We start from the raw sequence: 16,869 nt of genomic DNA, 5'->3' as shown, positions 1-16,869 counted from the left end.
CTTGCGCCCCCTCTCTCCCTTGCGCCCCCTCTCTCCCTTGCGCCCCCTCTCTCCCTTGCGCCCCCTCTCTCCCTTGCGCCCCCTCTCTCCCTTGCGCCCCCTCTCTCCCTTGCGCCCCCTCTCTCCCTTGCGCCCCCTCTCTCCCTTGCGCCCCCTCTCTCCCTTGCGCCCCCTCTCTCCCTTGCGCCCCCTCTCTCCCTTGCGCCCCCTCTCTCCCTTGCGCCCCTCTCTCCCTTGCGCCCCCTCTCTCCCTTGCGCCCCCTCTCTCCCTTGCGCCCCTCTCTCCCTTGCGCCCCCTCTCTCCCTTGCGCCCCCTCTCTCCCTTGCGCCCCCTCTCTCCCTGCGCCCCCTCTCCCCCCTTGCGCCCCCTCTCTCCCCCCTTGCGCCCCTCTCCCCCCCCTTGCGCCCCCCTCTCCCCCCCCTTGCGCCCCCTCTCCCCCCCCCTTGCGCCCCCTCTCCCCCCCCCTTGCGCCCCCTCTCCCCCCCCCTCTGCGCCCCCTCTCCCCCCCTCGCGCCCCCTCTCCCCCCCCCTCGCGCCCCCTCTCCCCCCCTCGCGCCCCCTCTCCCCCCCTCGCGCCCCCTCTCCCCCCCCTCGCGCCCCCTCTCCCCCCCCTCGCGCCCCCCTCTCCCCCCCCTCGCGCCCCCTCCTCCCCCCCCCTCGCGCCCCCTCTCCCCCCCCCTCGCGCCCCCTCTCCCCCCCCTCGCGCCCCCCTCCCCCCCCTCGCGCCCCCTCTCCCCCCCTCGCGCCCCTCTCCCCCCCCCCCTCGCGCCCCCTCTCCCCCCCCCCCCCCTCGCGGCCCCTCTCCCCCCCCTCGCGCCCCCTCTCCCCCCCTCGCGCCCCCTCTCCCCCCCCTCGCGCCCCCTCTCCCCCCCCCTCGCGGCCCCCTCTCCCCCCCCTCGCGGCCCCTCTCCCCCCCCTCGCGGCCCCTCTCCCCCCTCGCGGCCCCTCTCCCCCCCTCGCGGCCCCTCTCCCCCCCCCTCGCGGCCCCTCTCACCCCCTCGCGGCCCCTCTCACCCCCCTCGCGCCCCCTCTCACCCCCCTCGCGGCCCCTCTCACCCCCCTCGCGGCCCCTCTCACCCCCCTCGCGCCCCCTCTCCCCCCCTCGAGCCCCTCTCCCCCCCCTCGAGCCCCCTCTCCCCCCCCTCGAGCCCCCTCTCCCCCCCTCGAGCCCCCTCTCCCCCCCTCGCGCCCCCCTCTCCCCCCCCTCGCGCCCCCTCCCCCCCCCCTCGCGCCCCCTCTCCCCCCCTCGCGCCCCCTCTCCCCCCCCCCTCGCGCCCCCTCTCCCCCCCCCCCTCGCGCCCCCTCTCCCCCCCCCCCCCCTCGCGCCCCCTCTCCCCCCCCCCCTCGCGCCCCCTCTCCCCCCCCTCGCGCCCCCTCTCCCCCCCTCGCGCCCCCCCTCTCCCCCCCCCCCTCGCGCCCCCTCTCCCCCCCCCTCGCGCCCCCCTCTCCCCCCCCCCTCGCGCCCCCTGTCCCCCCCTCGCGCCCCCTCTTCCCCCCCCTCGCGCCCCCTCTCCCCCCCCCCTCGCGCCCCCCTCTCCCCCCCCCTCGCGCCCCCTCTCCCCCCCCCTCGCGCCCCCTCTCCCCCCCCCTCGCGCCCCCTCTCCCCCCCCCTCTCCCCCCCCTCGCGCCCCCTCTCCCCACCTCTCCCCCCTCTCCCCCCCCCCCTCGCGCCCCCCTCTCCCCCCCCCTCGCGCCCCCCCCCCTCGCGCCTCCTCTCCCGCCCCTCGCGCCCCCTCGCGCCACCCTCTCCCCTTGCGCCCCCCCCTCTCCCTTGTGCCCCCCTTGCCCCCCCCCCCTCTCTCTCTCTCTCTTTCTTCCCCCCCCCCTTGCCCCATCCTCTCTCCCTACCTTGCTGCCTCCCCACTCCATATGTATACTATCCTGTTTATTGAGCAATGAGAAACACGCCAAACATAACATCACTACCAGAAACATTGTCCTAAACACTTTGTTGTAGATTTTGTAAATAGCATAAAAATTTGCAATGTAAAAATATTATAATAATTTTTATAAAGAAAGTAATGTAATAAATATATGTTTTATTACGAATCAACGAAAAATGAGCAAAGAAAATCTCTGCCTCCACAAAACTCTTTGGAGACAACAGCAGCCACACTCTTTAGTTAGTTAATATTTTGTAAAGTGTGTGGGAGTTCCCATTGGTGGAAAAGTACCTGTTTCACTTGATATTTAATGGTACTCGGTAAGCACACATTATTATGTTTCCCATAGCAGTGCCTGTCACAAGAATAAAAACAGTGAGTAGTACCAGCACATTAATCTTACAATCGTAATATTCTTTCCACATACAGTGCTCACTTTTTGTCTCTGCATTTGCCACAGACAGATACATGACCCCCACAATACTCCAACTAAATTGTATCGTCTGATGATAAATTGCCATGCGATTCGAAACCGGTCATGAATAAATAAAAATTGAAGGAAAAAAATGTCGATTGGTTGCAGTAATTCCTCAAACTTCTGTTATATCTCTGTCATACTCATGCTGTATTTCTGTGATTTCTATCATTTCTATACCCATACTTTTGAAATATATAAATATTTATATGATAGATTTAATATACATTGCCTGGCAAAAGGTGAAACGCACAGGAGAAATGGTCAGATATATATGGTCACTTCCTACACACCCACACACACACACCCACACACACACACACACACACACACACACACGCAAGCAGTTGTATAAAATAATTAGAGTGGGAGTTCTGAGAATGAGCATCGTCAGACATTGAGAGGTGACTGGGAAGGTCAAAGAGATGCTGCATACTTATGTGAGACACTATTATCAGCACCTGACATGGTTTGAAAAGAGCCTCATTGTCGTTCCGTATTTGGCAGGCCTGGTTGAATTTCAAAATATCCAGATTTGTGAGGGATTCTGGTGTGACACTGGCCCAGTGCTGTACTGCATGAGAATGTGAGGGACAGGCTTTCTCTTGTCAAAGTTCTGGTCAGTCATGCCTGACCACCACTAGGGTAGATCATACTATTATAGGAACCCCTCCACATCAGCACCTGCCATCCGAGAACAGGTAATGGAATCTGTGCAACTTTTTGTGTCGCTCTACATCATTGATCAGAGACTAGCAGCAGCTGGACTAGGGAATTTCTTCCCCATGCCTAGGCAGCTGTTAACGGCATAACACACAGTTACATTTGAAGTGGTGCCAAGACCTGGCAGCATGGACTTCTGGTTGAATGAGGTTATACTGTGTTGAGTGGTGAACCGTGATTCTGCACTAGCCCAGATGGCCATCATTGGTGAGTACAGCGGCAACCTGGAAGAGACCCCTTTCTTTCTGTGTTTAGATGAGGAACAGTAGGGTTAATCAGGGCTTTATGGTTTGGGGAACTGTTTGGTATGACTCCAGGTCAAGGCTGCTAGTAAATGAGGGAACGCTGATGGAATAGTGATACGTCAAGGATGTCCCACATCCTCAAATGTTACCTATCATGCAAAAAAATCATTGTGCAATTTTTCAGTGGGTTATGCTCGCTCACACACCAGCATATCTATGAACTAACTGTGTTATGTTGAAGTATTCCCACAGTCGGCAAAACGACTGCCAAATAAAAATTTGTGTGATTGCTGTGTTGGCTTCTCCAATGACCAAGTGCCATGGAGAATTCGCTGTGAAGCAGCTGTGGATGAGGTGGGTGCCGCAATAGCTCCCAGTTGATGAAAAGTGCGCATGGCACATCATTTCAGCACAATGTCTGGCGATGTTTTAATTGCAATCCTCAAGAGTTTTTGCACAGATTTGTGGCTGTTGATGAAATCTGCATCCATCATTACACACCAGAATCAAAGTGGCAATCAAAAGCAATGGACAAAGGCTGGTGAAAGTTACCAAAGAAGCTGAAGATATTTTGTCAGCTAGTAAGATGATGGCCTCTGTTTTTTTTCCAAGGAATAATCATCATAGATTACTTAGAAAAAGGCAGAACCATAATTGGACCTTGTTATGCTGCATTGTTGGCTCATTTGAAACTTGAGGTTGGCTGAAAAGAAGACCAAGGTTGATAAACAAAAATGTCCTCTTTTATAAGGATAATGCACCGTCCCACACATCAGCAATTTCAGTGCAAAACATTATTGATACTGTATCTTTTTTTTGCTTTGTCTGTCCTGTTTATAACTACAAAGGGGAAAAAGAGTCACAAAATGTGTACTAATCACAAAAATCAGTACTGTAAACACACACCCTAAAATGAACATCACAGAGGTGTGTGGCAAAGTGGTGCTGTTACCAGGTGACGGTGGCACTCTATCTTGCTGCTTTACTACTGTTCTTCATCCCACCACTCACCATCTTATGTGCACATAATGAAGGGTCAAACTCTAAGGTATTTATCCAGAATTGAGGCTTGTTTTCATGACACTATCCTTATTATCCTTTTTTTACCAATGTTGTTTAAATGATTGTATGCCATTGTGTATCTTTCTGTCCCCAACTTCTTCTCTCCTTGAACCCCCATGTTCTTCCATTGCCTCCTCTTCTCTGATGCACAAATAATGAGATTTGCAAGGTTGCAGATTAGATACAATAAAGCTTGTTTGTAAGGTTATGACATTCATGCGAAATCCAATTCATTCATTTTCCTTTATGCCATAATGATCTTGATCACATCATATGGTTACTGTAATGGACAGTGAAAACATTAATTCATTAATTTGGTATACAGCTACATAATCATTTTGCTTCTGTGTTTGTTTTAGTATTTCAGATGCCGGACACGCTGAACTCTTGGTTCCTAATAACAGAACTTCATGTTTGGATGCTTATGGTTAGATCAATGGCAGCTGATAAGGAGGGAAGATATCTTCGTAACATCATTGTGGAAGCCATGTGGAATGATGTGTCTGCTAGAGCCAAGAAATTAGGTGTAAGTTGCCATATTTGGAATTGCTTGCTTTTTCTTGAAAATGTCTCAGTAATGAACACAACATAGTAAAGCTCAATCTGTGTATATCAGTTCTTAATACAAAAACTTGGAAACAAATGAGGTGGTAATTTCAAAGGTAAAATCATTAACATTACTTTCTGTAAAAGTAACCTTGTTTATGGTAACAGGATCAATATGCTGGCAAGTTAAAATATTTCAATAATTCCACTTTGTCATCATCTTTTTCTTTTCTTATCCAGCAAGGGTGACATTGGTAAGACATTGGATTTATATTCAGGAGGACAGTGGCTCAAATTCCCATCTGGTCATATGTCTTTCCTTTTCTTTGGTTTCCTTACCATTAAGGTAAAGGCCAGGATGATTCACATTGAAAATGACATTCCTTCCTACACATTCCCAATTCGTGCTGGTGCAGCATCCTTGTTCATCATTGATTGGACATTAAACTCTAATCTTCATTCCTTCCTTCTTTCCTTTTTCTTTTCTTTTGATGTTAAGACGTATATGTTCCTCTGCTGTTATGTGAAAAAAAACTGCAGCAGGCAAGCACAAAAACAGTCAACTTTGTGAGACTTCAAAAGAGTATACAATTATTGAAAAATTCTCAAATAAAAGTGTGTGGTAGCCTGTCAAAAGAAGAATTGTTTTTTACAAGAAGACAATTTACTTATTTCTTGCATAAAACTAGCAGCAAATATTGTATTGATAAAGTAAGAATGAGGTGATGGCACATACAAAACATCTCTCTGTTACTTAATTTAAGGAGGAGTAAAGATACTGACATTCCATTGATGCCTCAGGATGTATCTTCTCAACCAGACCCTTCTTTTAGTCAACTTATGGCATAAATTTCTTTTGTCTCCAGTTCAGTACTTCCTCATTAGTTATTTGATGTTCCCACATAATTTTAAACATTCTTCTACAGCACCACATTTCAAAAACTTCTATTCTCTTTTTGTCTGAACTGCTTATTGTCCAAGTTTCACTTCTCTTCAAGGCTACACTCCAAATACATACCTTCAGGAGGGAATTCCTAACATTTAACTTTATATTAGATGTTACCAAATTTCTCTTTTTCACAAATGCTTTTCTTGCTGTTGCCAGTCTGTATTTTATAATCTCCGTACTTCAGGCATCATCAGTTATTTTGCTGTCCAAGTAAATAAACTCAACTATTACTTTTAGTGTCTCATTTCCTAATCTAATTCCTTCAGCATTACCTGATTTCATTCAGCAACATTCCATACACTTCTCTTACTGTTGTTGTTGATTGTCGTGTAACTCCTTTTGAAGACACAGTCCATTGTGTTCATTTGCTCTTCTAACTCCATTCCAGTATTCAACAGAATTACAGTGCCATTGGCAGAGTTTCATTTCTCCTCTCTGCTCTCTTCCCTTTCATGTCATTTGGCTCTTAAAACTCCAGTATGGTTTCTGTATAAGTTGTGAATAAGCTTTGGCACCTTATTTAATACTATTTATTGTGAACTGGCTTTCGGCTTTCAGATCATCCTCAGACAACTTGAGACTAAACATATTATCCACACAACACCAGTGAGAGTTTATAGCTGTACAAAGATTGCTTTTCCAAACATACATGACCTGTTGCAACTAAATATGTACATTAAAAGCACAAATTGAGCAAAGTGACACAGTGATTAGCACACTGGGCTCGTATTCAGGATGGTGATGGTTCAAATTCCTGTTCAGTCATCCAGATTTATGTTTACTGTTGAGTTTGTGAGTATTGAAATATGCAACATAAATTGGCGTATCTTTTGGCTGCATTGGCTAGAAGCTTGAATTTTTTACACTGCCAAGGGACTATAGACCTTAGTATGTGACATGAAATTTCAACTTATCACCTCTACCCATTCGTGAAAAAAAAAGCGTCTTAGGCAGACACACACAACAGATGCGACAGACAGTCAGGCTGGTACGTGGGCAGCAAAGTGATCATGTAAGGGTTCCATTTTTACCAATGCGGGTACAGAACCCAAAAAAGTATGAGATAAACTTCTGCTTGTGAAAATGAAATGTAATGGTTTTGAGAGCGAATTTTGAGGCTTGGTATTTAACGCTGGACTCTCCCTTTGATTAAAGTGACAATTGTTTTGTTGTTCAGGTGTAATATCTGAACTTTCTGAGGCTGGGAACAAATAATGGCTCCTTAGAAATGCAGAAGCAGTGAAAAGCTGATTCTCAGGCTGCACGGGTAACTCCTGAGTCACATCTTACCTTACAGCAGATTGAAAATGTAATAACTGTTCAGTTTCTAACATGTTCCAAATCTTCATGTGTGTCCAGCTGGTTAATCCCATTTCTAAACTACCTAGAATTTGGAGAATAAAAAAAAGGAAATTTATTACTTAACATCCCATCAGCAATGAGCTACATTTACTGGTAGTGAGTGTTGCTGACTCTCGCACAGAGGTTTGTCTGGTTATTAGCTAGCATTCTGATTATTGAGTTTACATGCCAGAAATGGTTCACACCATTCATGAATATATCCAGTGCAGTTATCATAGAAAGCTGTTGCGGTAATGTTGAATTAATCCAACATAACTAGCCCCACACTTTCCAACGTTTCTAATTACTGTTTTATAGGAGGTGTCAAAAACCTTTTGGATTTTTCTGGTACTTGGTTTGTTAAGCATCTTGTTTATTTTGTCTGCAACTTCAATTATAGTTAATCTTTTTCAATGTGCAGAACACTGCAGAATAAAATGTATAAACATCGCAAGTGACACAGAAATAAGACCTTTAAGCTCTGAGAACATTAGCAACTTTTTCAGCAGCTGTTAGTAAAAATAATCGTCAGGTTTTACTGAGACCTAAATATTTCTTGTATTCTATTTTAATGAACTTCAGATTGATTTTAGCTATTCATCACATGCAATATAAATATGAAAAGAGTAGGTTTTACCAATTATGGGCTGTACACTATGTGATCAAAAGTATGCAGACACCTGGCTGAAAATGGCTTAAAAGTCCGTGGCGTGCTCTATCATTAATGCTGGAATTCAATATGGTGTTGGCCCACCCTTTGCCTTGATGACAGCTTCCACTCTTGCAGGCATACATTCAATCAGGTGCTGGAAGGTTTCTTGGAGAATGGCGGCCCATTCTTCACAGAGTGCTGCACTGAGGAGAGGTAGCGATGGCGGTAGGTGAGGCCTAGCATGAAGGCGGCATTTCAAAACATTCCAAAAGTGTTCTATAGGGTTCAGGTCAGGACTTTGTGCAAGCCAGTCCATTACGGGGATGTTATTGCCGTGCAACCACTCCGCCACAGGCCGTGCATTATGAACAGGTGCTAGATCGTGTTGAAAGATGCAATAGCCATCCCCAAATTGCTCTTCGACAGTGGGAAGCAAGAGGGTGCGTAAAACATCAATGTACATCTATGCTGTGATAGTGCCACACACAACAACAAGGGGTGCAAGCCCCCTCCATGAAAAACATTACCACACTGTAACACCACCACCACCTCCGAATTTGACTGTTGGCACTACACACGCTGGCAGATAACGTTCACCAGGCATTCACCATACCCACATTGTGTTCTGTGATTCGTCACTCCACATGACGTTTTTCCACTGTTCAATCATCCAATGTTTTTGCTCCTTACACCAAGCGAGGTGTCATTTACCATTTATCGGCGTGATGTATGGCTTATGAGCAGCTGTTTGACCATGAAACCCAAGTTTTCTCACCTGCCACCTAACTGTCATAGTACTTGCTGTGGATCCTGATGCAGTTTGGAATTTCTGTGTGATGGTCTAGATGCCTATTACACATTATGACCCTCTTCCACTGTTAGTAGTCTGTCAGTCAACAGACAAGGTCGGCCTGTGTGCTTTTGTGCTGATGTGTCCCTTCATGTTTCCACTTTCCTATCACATTTGGAAACAGTGGAGCCAGGGATGTTTATGAGTGTGGAAATTTTGCGTACAGATATGACACAAGTGACATCCAATCACCAGACCATGTGAGTTCGGCGGAGTGCCCCATTTTCCTCACTCTAGATGTCTAATGACTATTGAGGTCGCTGGTATGGAGTACCTGGCAGTAGGTGGCAGCACAATGCACCTAATATGAAAAATGTATGTTTTTGGCGGTGTCCAGATACTTTTGATACAGATAGTGTATATCAAGGGAGAGCAGTCTCCATCAGTATTTGACAGCGTTATACATTATATGAGGAAGACATGCTACACCTATTAAGTTAACTGCACTCTCACAATGATGCCTGGGTGGTAAAACCTAACCAATAAAAGAGCTTGAAACATGTGTGACTGGAAGAATCTGTCACTTAAATAAATTGCATTCCTTTTAGTTGAGTCGCAGATAGGCTCAACGAAGACTTTCATAGGCCTTCATCAAACACACACACACACACACACACACACACACACACACACACACACACACACACAACTGCAGCCTCGGGCAGCTGAAACCACACTGCGAGCAACATCACCATTGTATGATGCGAGTGGTGACTGAGTGGGGGTAAAGAGGAGGCCGGGGTGGAGAGGAGGAGGGAGTCACTGTCGTTAGTCACTGTCCTCACCCATCCAGCTCCTTTCCTGTTCCCATTCCAGTGCTACACAGCAGTCATTCCCCCAATACAACCAGTCTTTTATTTCCTGTCTTTTCCGCTTCCTCCCCCCCCCCCCCCACCCCCCTTCACTACCTCTCCCTTGCCATCCACTACCCTGCAGCACTTCACTATCTGTCACCACTCCCACCATACATCCCTCCCCCTCCCTGCCTCAGCCCCCTCTTTACCCCCACCCAGTCACCACTCCCATCATAAATCAGTGCTGCTGCTCACACTGTGGTTTCAGTTGCCTGACTGCAGTCGTGTGTGTGAGTTGCTACAGTGTCCTCTGAAATATACATTGAAATTAAATGCTCCTTCCCCCTCTCCCATGACTGACTAAGATGTTTTGCCTAGCAGAAAAACACACATCTGAGATTAGGTTGGATTCAGTTTTTGTTCCATAGGCCCAAAAATGAGATGATTCTCATGGGCAAGGGCAAGGTACAAGTCAAAAAGTATAACATAAAACATTTGAATATAATAGTCACTACACTGATCATTTGTCAGAAGATTGTCAAAATATGTGAATACAGTAAACTGGAACTGGCAATATTTACAGAATGAGTACACTGTCAGAATGAAACGTAATTATGGATGTTTAATAAATTTATCTCACACAAAATACCTAATCTCGACTGTTGTGACAAAGTGCTGCTGGCCGGAGTGGCCGAGCAGTTCTAGGCATTACAGTCTGGAACCACGCCGACCGCTATGGTCGCAGGTTCGAATCCTGCCTCGGGCATGGATGTGTGAGATGTCCTTAGGTTAGTTAGGTTTAACTAGTTCTAAGTACTAGGGGACTGATGACTTCAGAAGTTAAGTTCCATAGTGCTCAGAGCCATTTTCGACAAAGTGCTGTCAAAACTGAAATATTAAGACTGGTCTAACAGTTCCTGTTAAGATATTCATCTACAGATTAGAAGGAGTTGCCTATCAAAATGTCTTTTATACTTTGTTTAAATTGTCCTTCGTCTGAAACCAAGTTTTTAATGGTTGTTGGCAATTTGAGTGCGTCTAATAGGACCAAAACTAGTAAAATATGTTCTGACATTTTCACTAAGACTGTATTTTAATTTTCAAAGTTTTTCTTTAATTAGTTCTGAAAGTTACTTATTTGAGAATTTAGTGTAAAGAGTTACGTGATCACACCTGTACTGCACCTCTCCTCTATAAACACCAAGAAACATAGTGTTTTTTGGAAAAAGACACACCATTTCATGAAAAAGGAGATTTATACTACTTCACAAACTTAACCATGACTCTAAGCAACAAATCTCATCTGTGAGTATGAACTATACCAAAATCTGACAAATGGGGACTTCAAGGGGACAATATTTAAGTGAGAAGTAATTGAGTTAGCAAAGGGGTAAAAAACTGATGTTTTAGTTTTTTTGGTATTGTACCACTCACTTATTCTGTTGTGACTAAGAGCCATATTCCAGGTCAAACCACTGAACAGAACTGTTGGTGGGGAATAATGTGATATATAATCACACAGTGTTGACTCCTATTTTGTTGTCTGTAATTTGAATTGTGATTCAGATGTTTCTACACATGTATCTCTACAGATATCATTTCTAAGCAGTGTGATTAAGTTGCATGTGATAAATTGAATATACTAAAATAATGAGAAAACGGTTGAAATTTTCAACGCATGTTTCATTTCAGGCAGCGAATCCAGGTCTTGTACGGGAGCAGTTATCAGAAATGTCTGAGCAATTTCAAGCTGCCATTATGGGATATGACGAAGGACTGCTGTCAGATGATAAAGTGCTAGCTGGAGCTGTTTGGAGAAGATTCTTTGAAAGAAATTGTAACAACCCAGAGGCAGTTGAATGCTTAGTAAGATACATAAGAAAACAGGTATTAATCTTAATGTCTTCATTATTTATGCAAAATATACATTCCCATTATGGGGAGACAGTTAATAAAATATTTAAAGGGGTATGACATTTACTCATTCTCTCAAAGATGTAGATATCACAGCGAACCATACAATTTGTGAATTAAAATAAATAAATAAAAACAGAATTTGAAATAGTATTAGAAGTTTGTAATTGTCCATTATTTCTCTGGAATTTGAATGAAATTAGTCTGTGTGGTAATCAATGAGATTATCTGTTCGGTAAACATGAAAGAGGTAATAAACTGGAAGAGAGTTTGCTTACCATGTGTATTGCTATTTTACAGTGATAAGCAATAAATATAGATAAACCTCTTACACTGATATGTAAGAGTACTTGAAATGTTGGTAAATAGTTCATTGAACTTTATACTTGAAATCGCCAGCACTTGCACTGGCCTTATATTATCAGTTGCTCAAAGCATATTTTATCAGAGTTGATGGTCCTTTTCCCCCCTCCCAGACACATGGAATTAGTCCATTTTTGTCAGTATTCCTATCTGCTTGAATGCTTTCTCCTCGTTACTCCATTTCAGGCAGTTTGGATTTTCAAAACTTTGTAATTTGTTTAATGCTGTGGATGGTTCAGTGTTAGAACAGATGCAGAAATTTTTTAATTGCATATTTCTGCCTCGAGTCATCTTAGGCAATATGCATAGCCTATTATCCCTCTAACTGCAGGTGATTTTCATATTTTTCCCCGCATCATTGTGGGGCATTTTTATTTGATAATTAGAATAGTTTAAGGCTAGAACTATGGTAATGTAACAATGAAATCAAAAACTTACTTTAGAGTTGATTTTTAATGGACATTTAGTGTGAATAATGTGGGAAATGCAAATATTGAGTGTTGTGTAGCTTAAAGCAAGGTTTATACAAGCTTGGGAATATGGACACAAAATTGCTGCCACAAAAAGGTGAATGTGGAAGTATGTGAGTGAGACTTCAGAAAGTGTAGAATGCGACTTCCAATGTTTGACGGGAGTATAGTGATATCCAGTGTTCCAGGGCAACAGAAAAAGATTTTAGGGGAAAATAGTGGCCTATGATGTCCCAGAACAACAGAAAAGTATTCAATGGGAAAATTCATGACGTCTGGCTTGCAAGCAAATCAGAAATTACATCCAACACTTACCACGGGCCCTGCAAAATTATCTGGGAAGAGCTGAACACACGTTTTCATTGCCCGCACCTGGAGGTTTAAGATAAGAACAGGTTTGATCCTGAAGTTTCCTGTCTCGTTGAAACTGTATGCTGGATTGGGACTTGAACTTGAGACGTTTGTCATTTGTGTGCAGGGCTCTACCGACTGAGGTATCCGAGCTTGATGCATGACCCACATCTGTCTTACTTCTGTCAGTATCTCATCTCCTCCTTTCCAAAGTCACAGAAGTTTTTGTGTGTACATTGCAGGACTAGCACCTCCAGAAGTACTTGACCCTTAAAGTACGCAGAACTTCTGTGAAGTTTGGAAGGTTAAAGATTGAGGTATTGGTGGAAGTGAAATTGTGAGAGCTGGTGTCTTGAGTTGAGCTTGGATAGTTAACTGAGTAGTATACTTACCTGCACAAGGCAAGGGTATCAGGTTCAAATTCCAGTCTGGCACACAGGCTAAGTTTCAGATTGGTGCACACTCCTCTGTGAGATGAAGATTCATTCTGGAAATTTGATCTTATCCTCTGTAGCTGTATTTTATTTTTATGTTTAACTCATTTCTTCCATTTAGTCTGATTATCATCATTGTAACCATTGTGTAAAAGCATCGTCATTGCCACACATACCATATGCTAACAGTTCAGTAATGTTTAATTAAGAAACCAATTGTATGCCACAATAAAAGGTTGCATGTAACACTAAGTTGCGGGATTTCATCCTTACCGTGTCATTCACATAAGATAAATCACTTGTTGTCTTACGACTCTTTCTGACAAGGGTATTCACAATGCATGAATACAGGTATCACTCTTTTCATATAGGGAAGCTTGTGGCACTAGTGGCTAACAGGCTGCATAGCATAAGTGTGTCACAGAATTATAGTTGGTAAGTAATACTCAAGAAACTGCACTTCAGTGCACAAGTTTGTACTCAGGCTCCCTGAATGAAATCATTAGCCATTCTGCTGTTGCCCTGTTGTGTTCCAACATCTATTACTAATTGATGTCATTCCTTTTCCCAGATGTCCCTGTTTCATTAATATCTCAAATTTTCATTTTTTGGATGCTTGTTATTCATTTAAGTACCCATTGATTCGGGTGTTTTAAATACTTAAATCACCAGTTCCAGATCTGATTGATATTAGAGTTTTCTCTTCCCACCATGCTTAGTTGTTAGGTTCATTGTTTTTATTTCCAGTCACTAATGTAATGTTTTCAAGGTGTTGTAAATTCATTCTGCTTGACTTGCTTTCTATCCTCTGAAGTACATTTGAAGTACTGTGCTCCACAACTCGGGTAGTTCAGGTCTACCATCTTGACATCTATTTTTTGTGGTTGCGGAGGTAGAAACAAGCTTTCTTTCATGCATTTCGCTCTCTTGATCCATCTGGTCTTCCTTTGAAATGCTCCATTATGTGCCACTACCCCCTTTTTCTCATCATTTCTGTTTTCAGTTGGCATTATCATTCTCGTAGCTTATCGGGATCTGTCTCACTATTAAATATTTTCTATTCCCCCCCCCCCCCCCCCCCCCCAATTGTGACCCTGTTTTCCTGCTGTTAATCTTTTTCCTCCATTTAAACTCGGTGTTAGGTTCATAATTTTCTTTTTGATCTATTGATTGCGCACTACAACAGAATTTCAATCTTGGCGTCAACTTCATACATCCTGTCTCTCTTTTTCGTACGAAGGGCATTCAGTAAGTTATGCAACACATTTTTTTCTGAAAGCAGTTTGGTTTCATTCAGGATTTCAAAACATCATATTATTCCTCACTCTTTTGGCTACAGAACCCTATTTTTCAACGTAATTTCTGTTCAATGCACTGGTCTTATGCCACCTTACTGAAGGGCCTGTGTGCCTGCATGGTATACGTTGGGGCCAACATCTTGCTGCATCAGTAACCTCATCGTCACCCATGTACTGCTTCCCATTGGTCCAAACTCATGGAAGTTGGAAGATACGAGTTCTGGGCTGTAGTTTAGGAGCTCATAGAACTTCTTTGGACTGTTCTTCCTATTGTATGCACAGACTTGTGTGAGGCTTTGTGTTGTCATGGAGAATGAGAAGTTTGTTTGCTTTTTCTGGTGCCAAACACATTGGGAAGTTGTTCCTTAAATTTCCTGAGGGCAGCACAATACACTTGAGAGGTGGTCATTGCACCACGAGTGAGGACATTAAACAGAATAACTCCGTCAGGCTGCCCGAAGACCATCACGATGAGTTTATTGACTAAGGAGGTATGGCTTTAAACCTTTTTTTTTGGAGAAGAGATGGTGTGGCACTACTCGATGGATTGCTGTTTCATTGCCTGTGATAACGCTTGATGAGAAGTTGTCACAATAAGCCTTGTTATGCACAAGCAATTCTGCACAGATGGTCTGTTAGGTGGCAAGGAACCCAGCAGGCACACACTTCTGAGTACCCCAGTTGATGGATGTGGTGTCAGCACTACAAACAGAGACATCCAATTGAGCAGTGAGGTGTTTGATTGTGATCTTTTGATCACCTCACACGAGTGTGTCCATCATTGCTGGAATTACAACTGTGTGTGGCTGGCCAGCACGTGGGAGATCTGACAGGTTTGCACGACCTTGGTGTGATGATGACAGACACTTGGCCCAACAGTTCACTGTGCTTTCGTTCACTACCAGGTCTCCATAGATATTCTGAAAGTGCTGATGAATGTGTGTGATGCTCTGGTTTCCTGCCCAAAGAAACCTGATGACACCCCTCTGCTTCGAATGCACCTTTGTTATGGGTGCCATTTTGAAGGCTATGTATAGGGCCGCCACCTGTTGGAACTTCATGAAACTACAGGAGCTGAAGTGAGAATATTCCACGAAGTCCTACAACAAATTCTGCATTTTTCAGCCAAAATTGTTGCAGAAGAAAAAACGTGTTGTATTACTTATTGAAAACCCCTCGTATATCAAACAAGTTCTGTGCCAGTGTTTGGTGGATGGATCATTAGCTCTCTTCATTACCTGTACATCTTACATTTCCCAATTATCAGTGCAGGCACACTTCCTTTATTGACTTCATGCACACTTCATGAGTTAGTAATGTGAATGGCTGGTCCCACGTCTCTACACCACTACAATCCCTGACTAGAGAGGGGGAGACAGTCCTACTCTCTCTCTTTAACAGTATGTCATCGTCATATGCCAGTGAAGAGTAGTCTAGTATTTATCTAAAGATCACAACAGAGCAACAACAATTGTCAACAGTTGTCAATAGTTATTGGTTTTTGTCTTTGTGCATCTTGTCTTTAGTACTGAACATAAATCATTTTTGTAGAAGGATATTTCTGGACTTGTGCATTTCACTCACCAATCAGAATTTTCATTGTTTGTATCTATAGCTTAATGTCAAGACCAGGCTCAGTATTTGACATTGCTGTTGAAAATTTTGCATTCTGGCAGCCTTAAAAAAACTAGGTATCCTGTCATAAAATAATGCATTTTACACTGTATTTTTACTATACCATCCGTGTGTAAAATTAATCGAAGCTTGCTCACATTTTATTTGTGTTTGTGCTTAATGATATGACAGTTCAGTTTTGTTCTTCTTTCTAGATAAAACTTCTGGATGAAATTGGAATAAATGATTTAATATCGAACCCAGACATTACGTGGCTGCCTGCTCCAATACCATCCGATGTCAGAGATCAAGAATTAGTATAAATATGAAAATACTGTAAAGTAGCTGTTACAAAAGCAGAAAATGTGAAGATAAAAGGCTGTGAGGCTATTTCCTCATTTTGTGCATGTGTACGTGTGTGTGTGTGTGTGTGTGTGTGTGTGTGTGTGTGTGTGTGTGTGTGAGAGAGAGAGAGAGAGAGAGAGAGAGAGAGAGAGAGAGAGAGAGAGAGAGAGAGAGCATCTGATATTTGGGTGTTACATATTGCACTGCATTTACAGCTGTGCCTGTTTTTTTTCCCTCAAAATATTTATTTTGTGACAGTCATGTGCTCAAATCTCGTTTGACTGTAACAGGTCCCAAAATGAAATAAAAATATTGAAATTTGATTACCTCATTTCCTTTCATATTTTAGAATTAGCTGATGTTTGATAAATTTCAGAAAATTGTCTGATTGTTTAATATCGTTAGATGCAGCAGAGTGGGTCATATAACAAGTTGGCATAGGTCAGTATATACTGAAATTGGCACTTCTTCAAATTAATTATGTAAATATAGGCTGTAAATCACTCTTCAAACTGGTTCTCTCTTCTCTGTCAAAAGTGTGGAGTTGATTGTATTCGGA

General features: G+C 43.9%; 1 protein-coding gene across 1 annotated transcript in view; it reads left to right on the top strand.

Moving 5' to 3' along the window:
• Nucleotides 1-16,633, top strand: part of LOC124595625 (ubiquinol-cytochrome-c reductase complex assembly factor 1) — a 127,844-nt gene extending 111,211 nt beyond the window's left edge. The window contains exons 4-6 of the mRNA XM_047134448.1: nt 4,749-4,915; nt 11,214-11,408; nt 16,181-16,633. Of these exons, the coding sequence (XP_046990404.1) occupies nt 4,749-4,915; nt 11,214-11,408; nt 16,181-16,288 (470 nt within the window). The 3' untranslated portion in view covers nt 16,289-16,633. The remainder of the gene's footprint in view (nt 1-4,748; nt 4,916-11,213; nt 11,409-16,180) is intronic.
• The last annotated feature ends 236 nt before the right edge of the window (nt 16,634-16,869 follow it).

This window comes from Schistocerca americana, chromosome 2 (assembly GCF_021461395.2).
Source record: "Schistocerca americana isolate TAMUIC-IGC-003095 chromosome 2, iqSchAmer2.1, whole genome shotgun sequence".
Lineage (NCBI taxonomy): Eukaryota > Metazoa > Arthropoda > Insecta > Orthoptera > Acrididae > Schistocerca > Schistocerca americana.
This window is presented reverse-complemented; position numbering and strand designations above follow the sequence as displayed.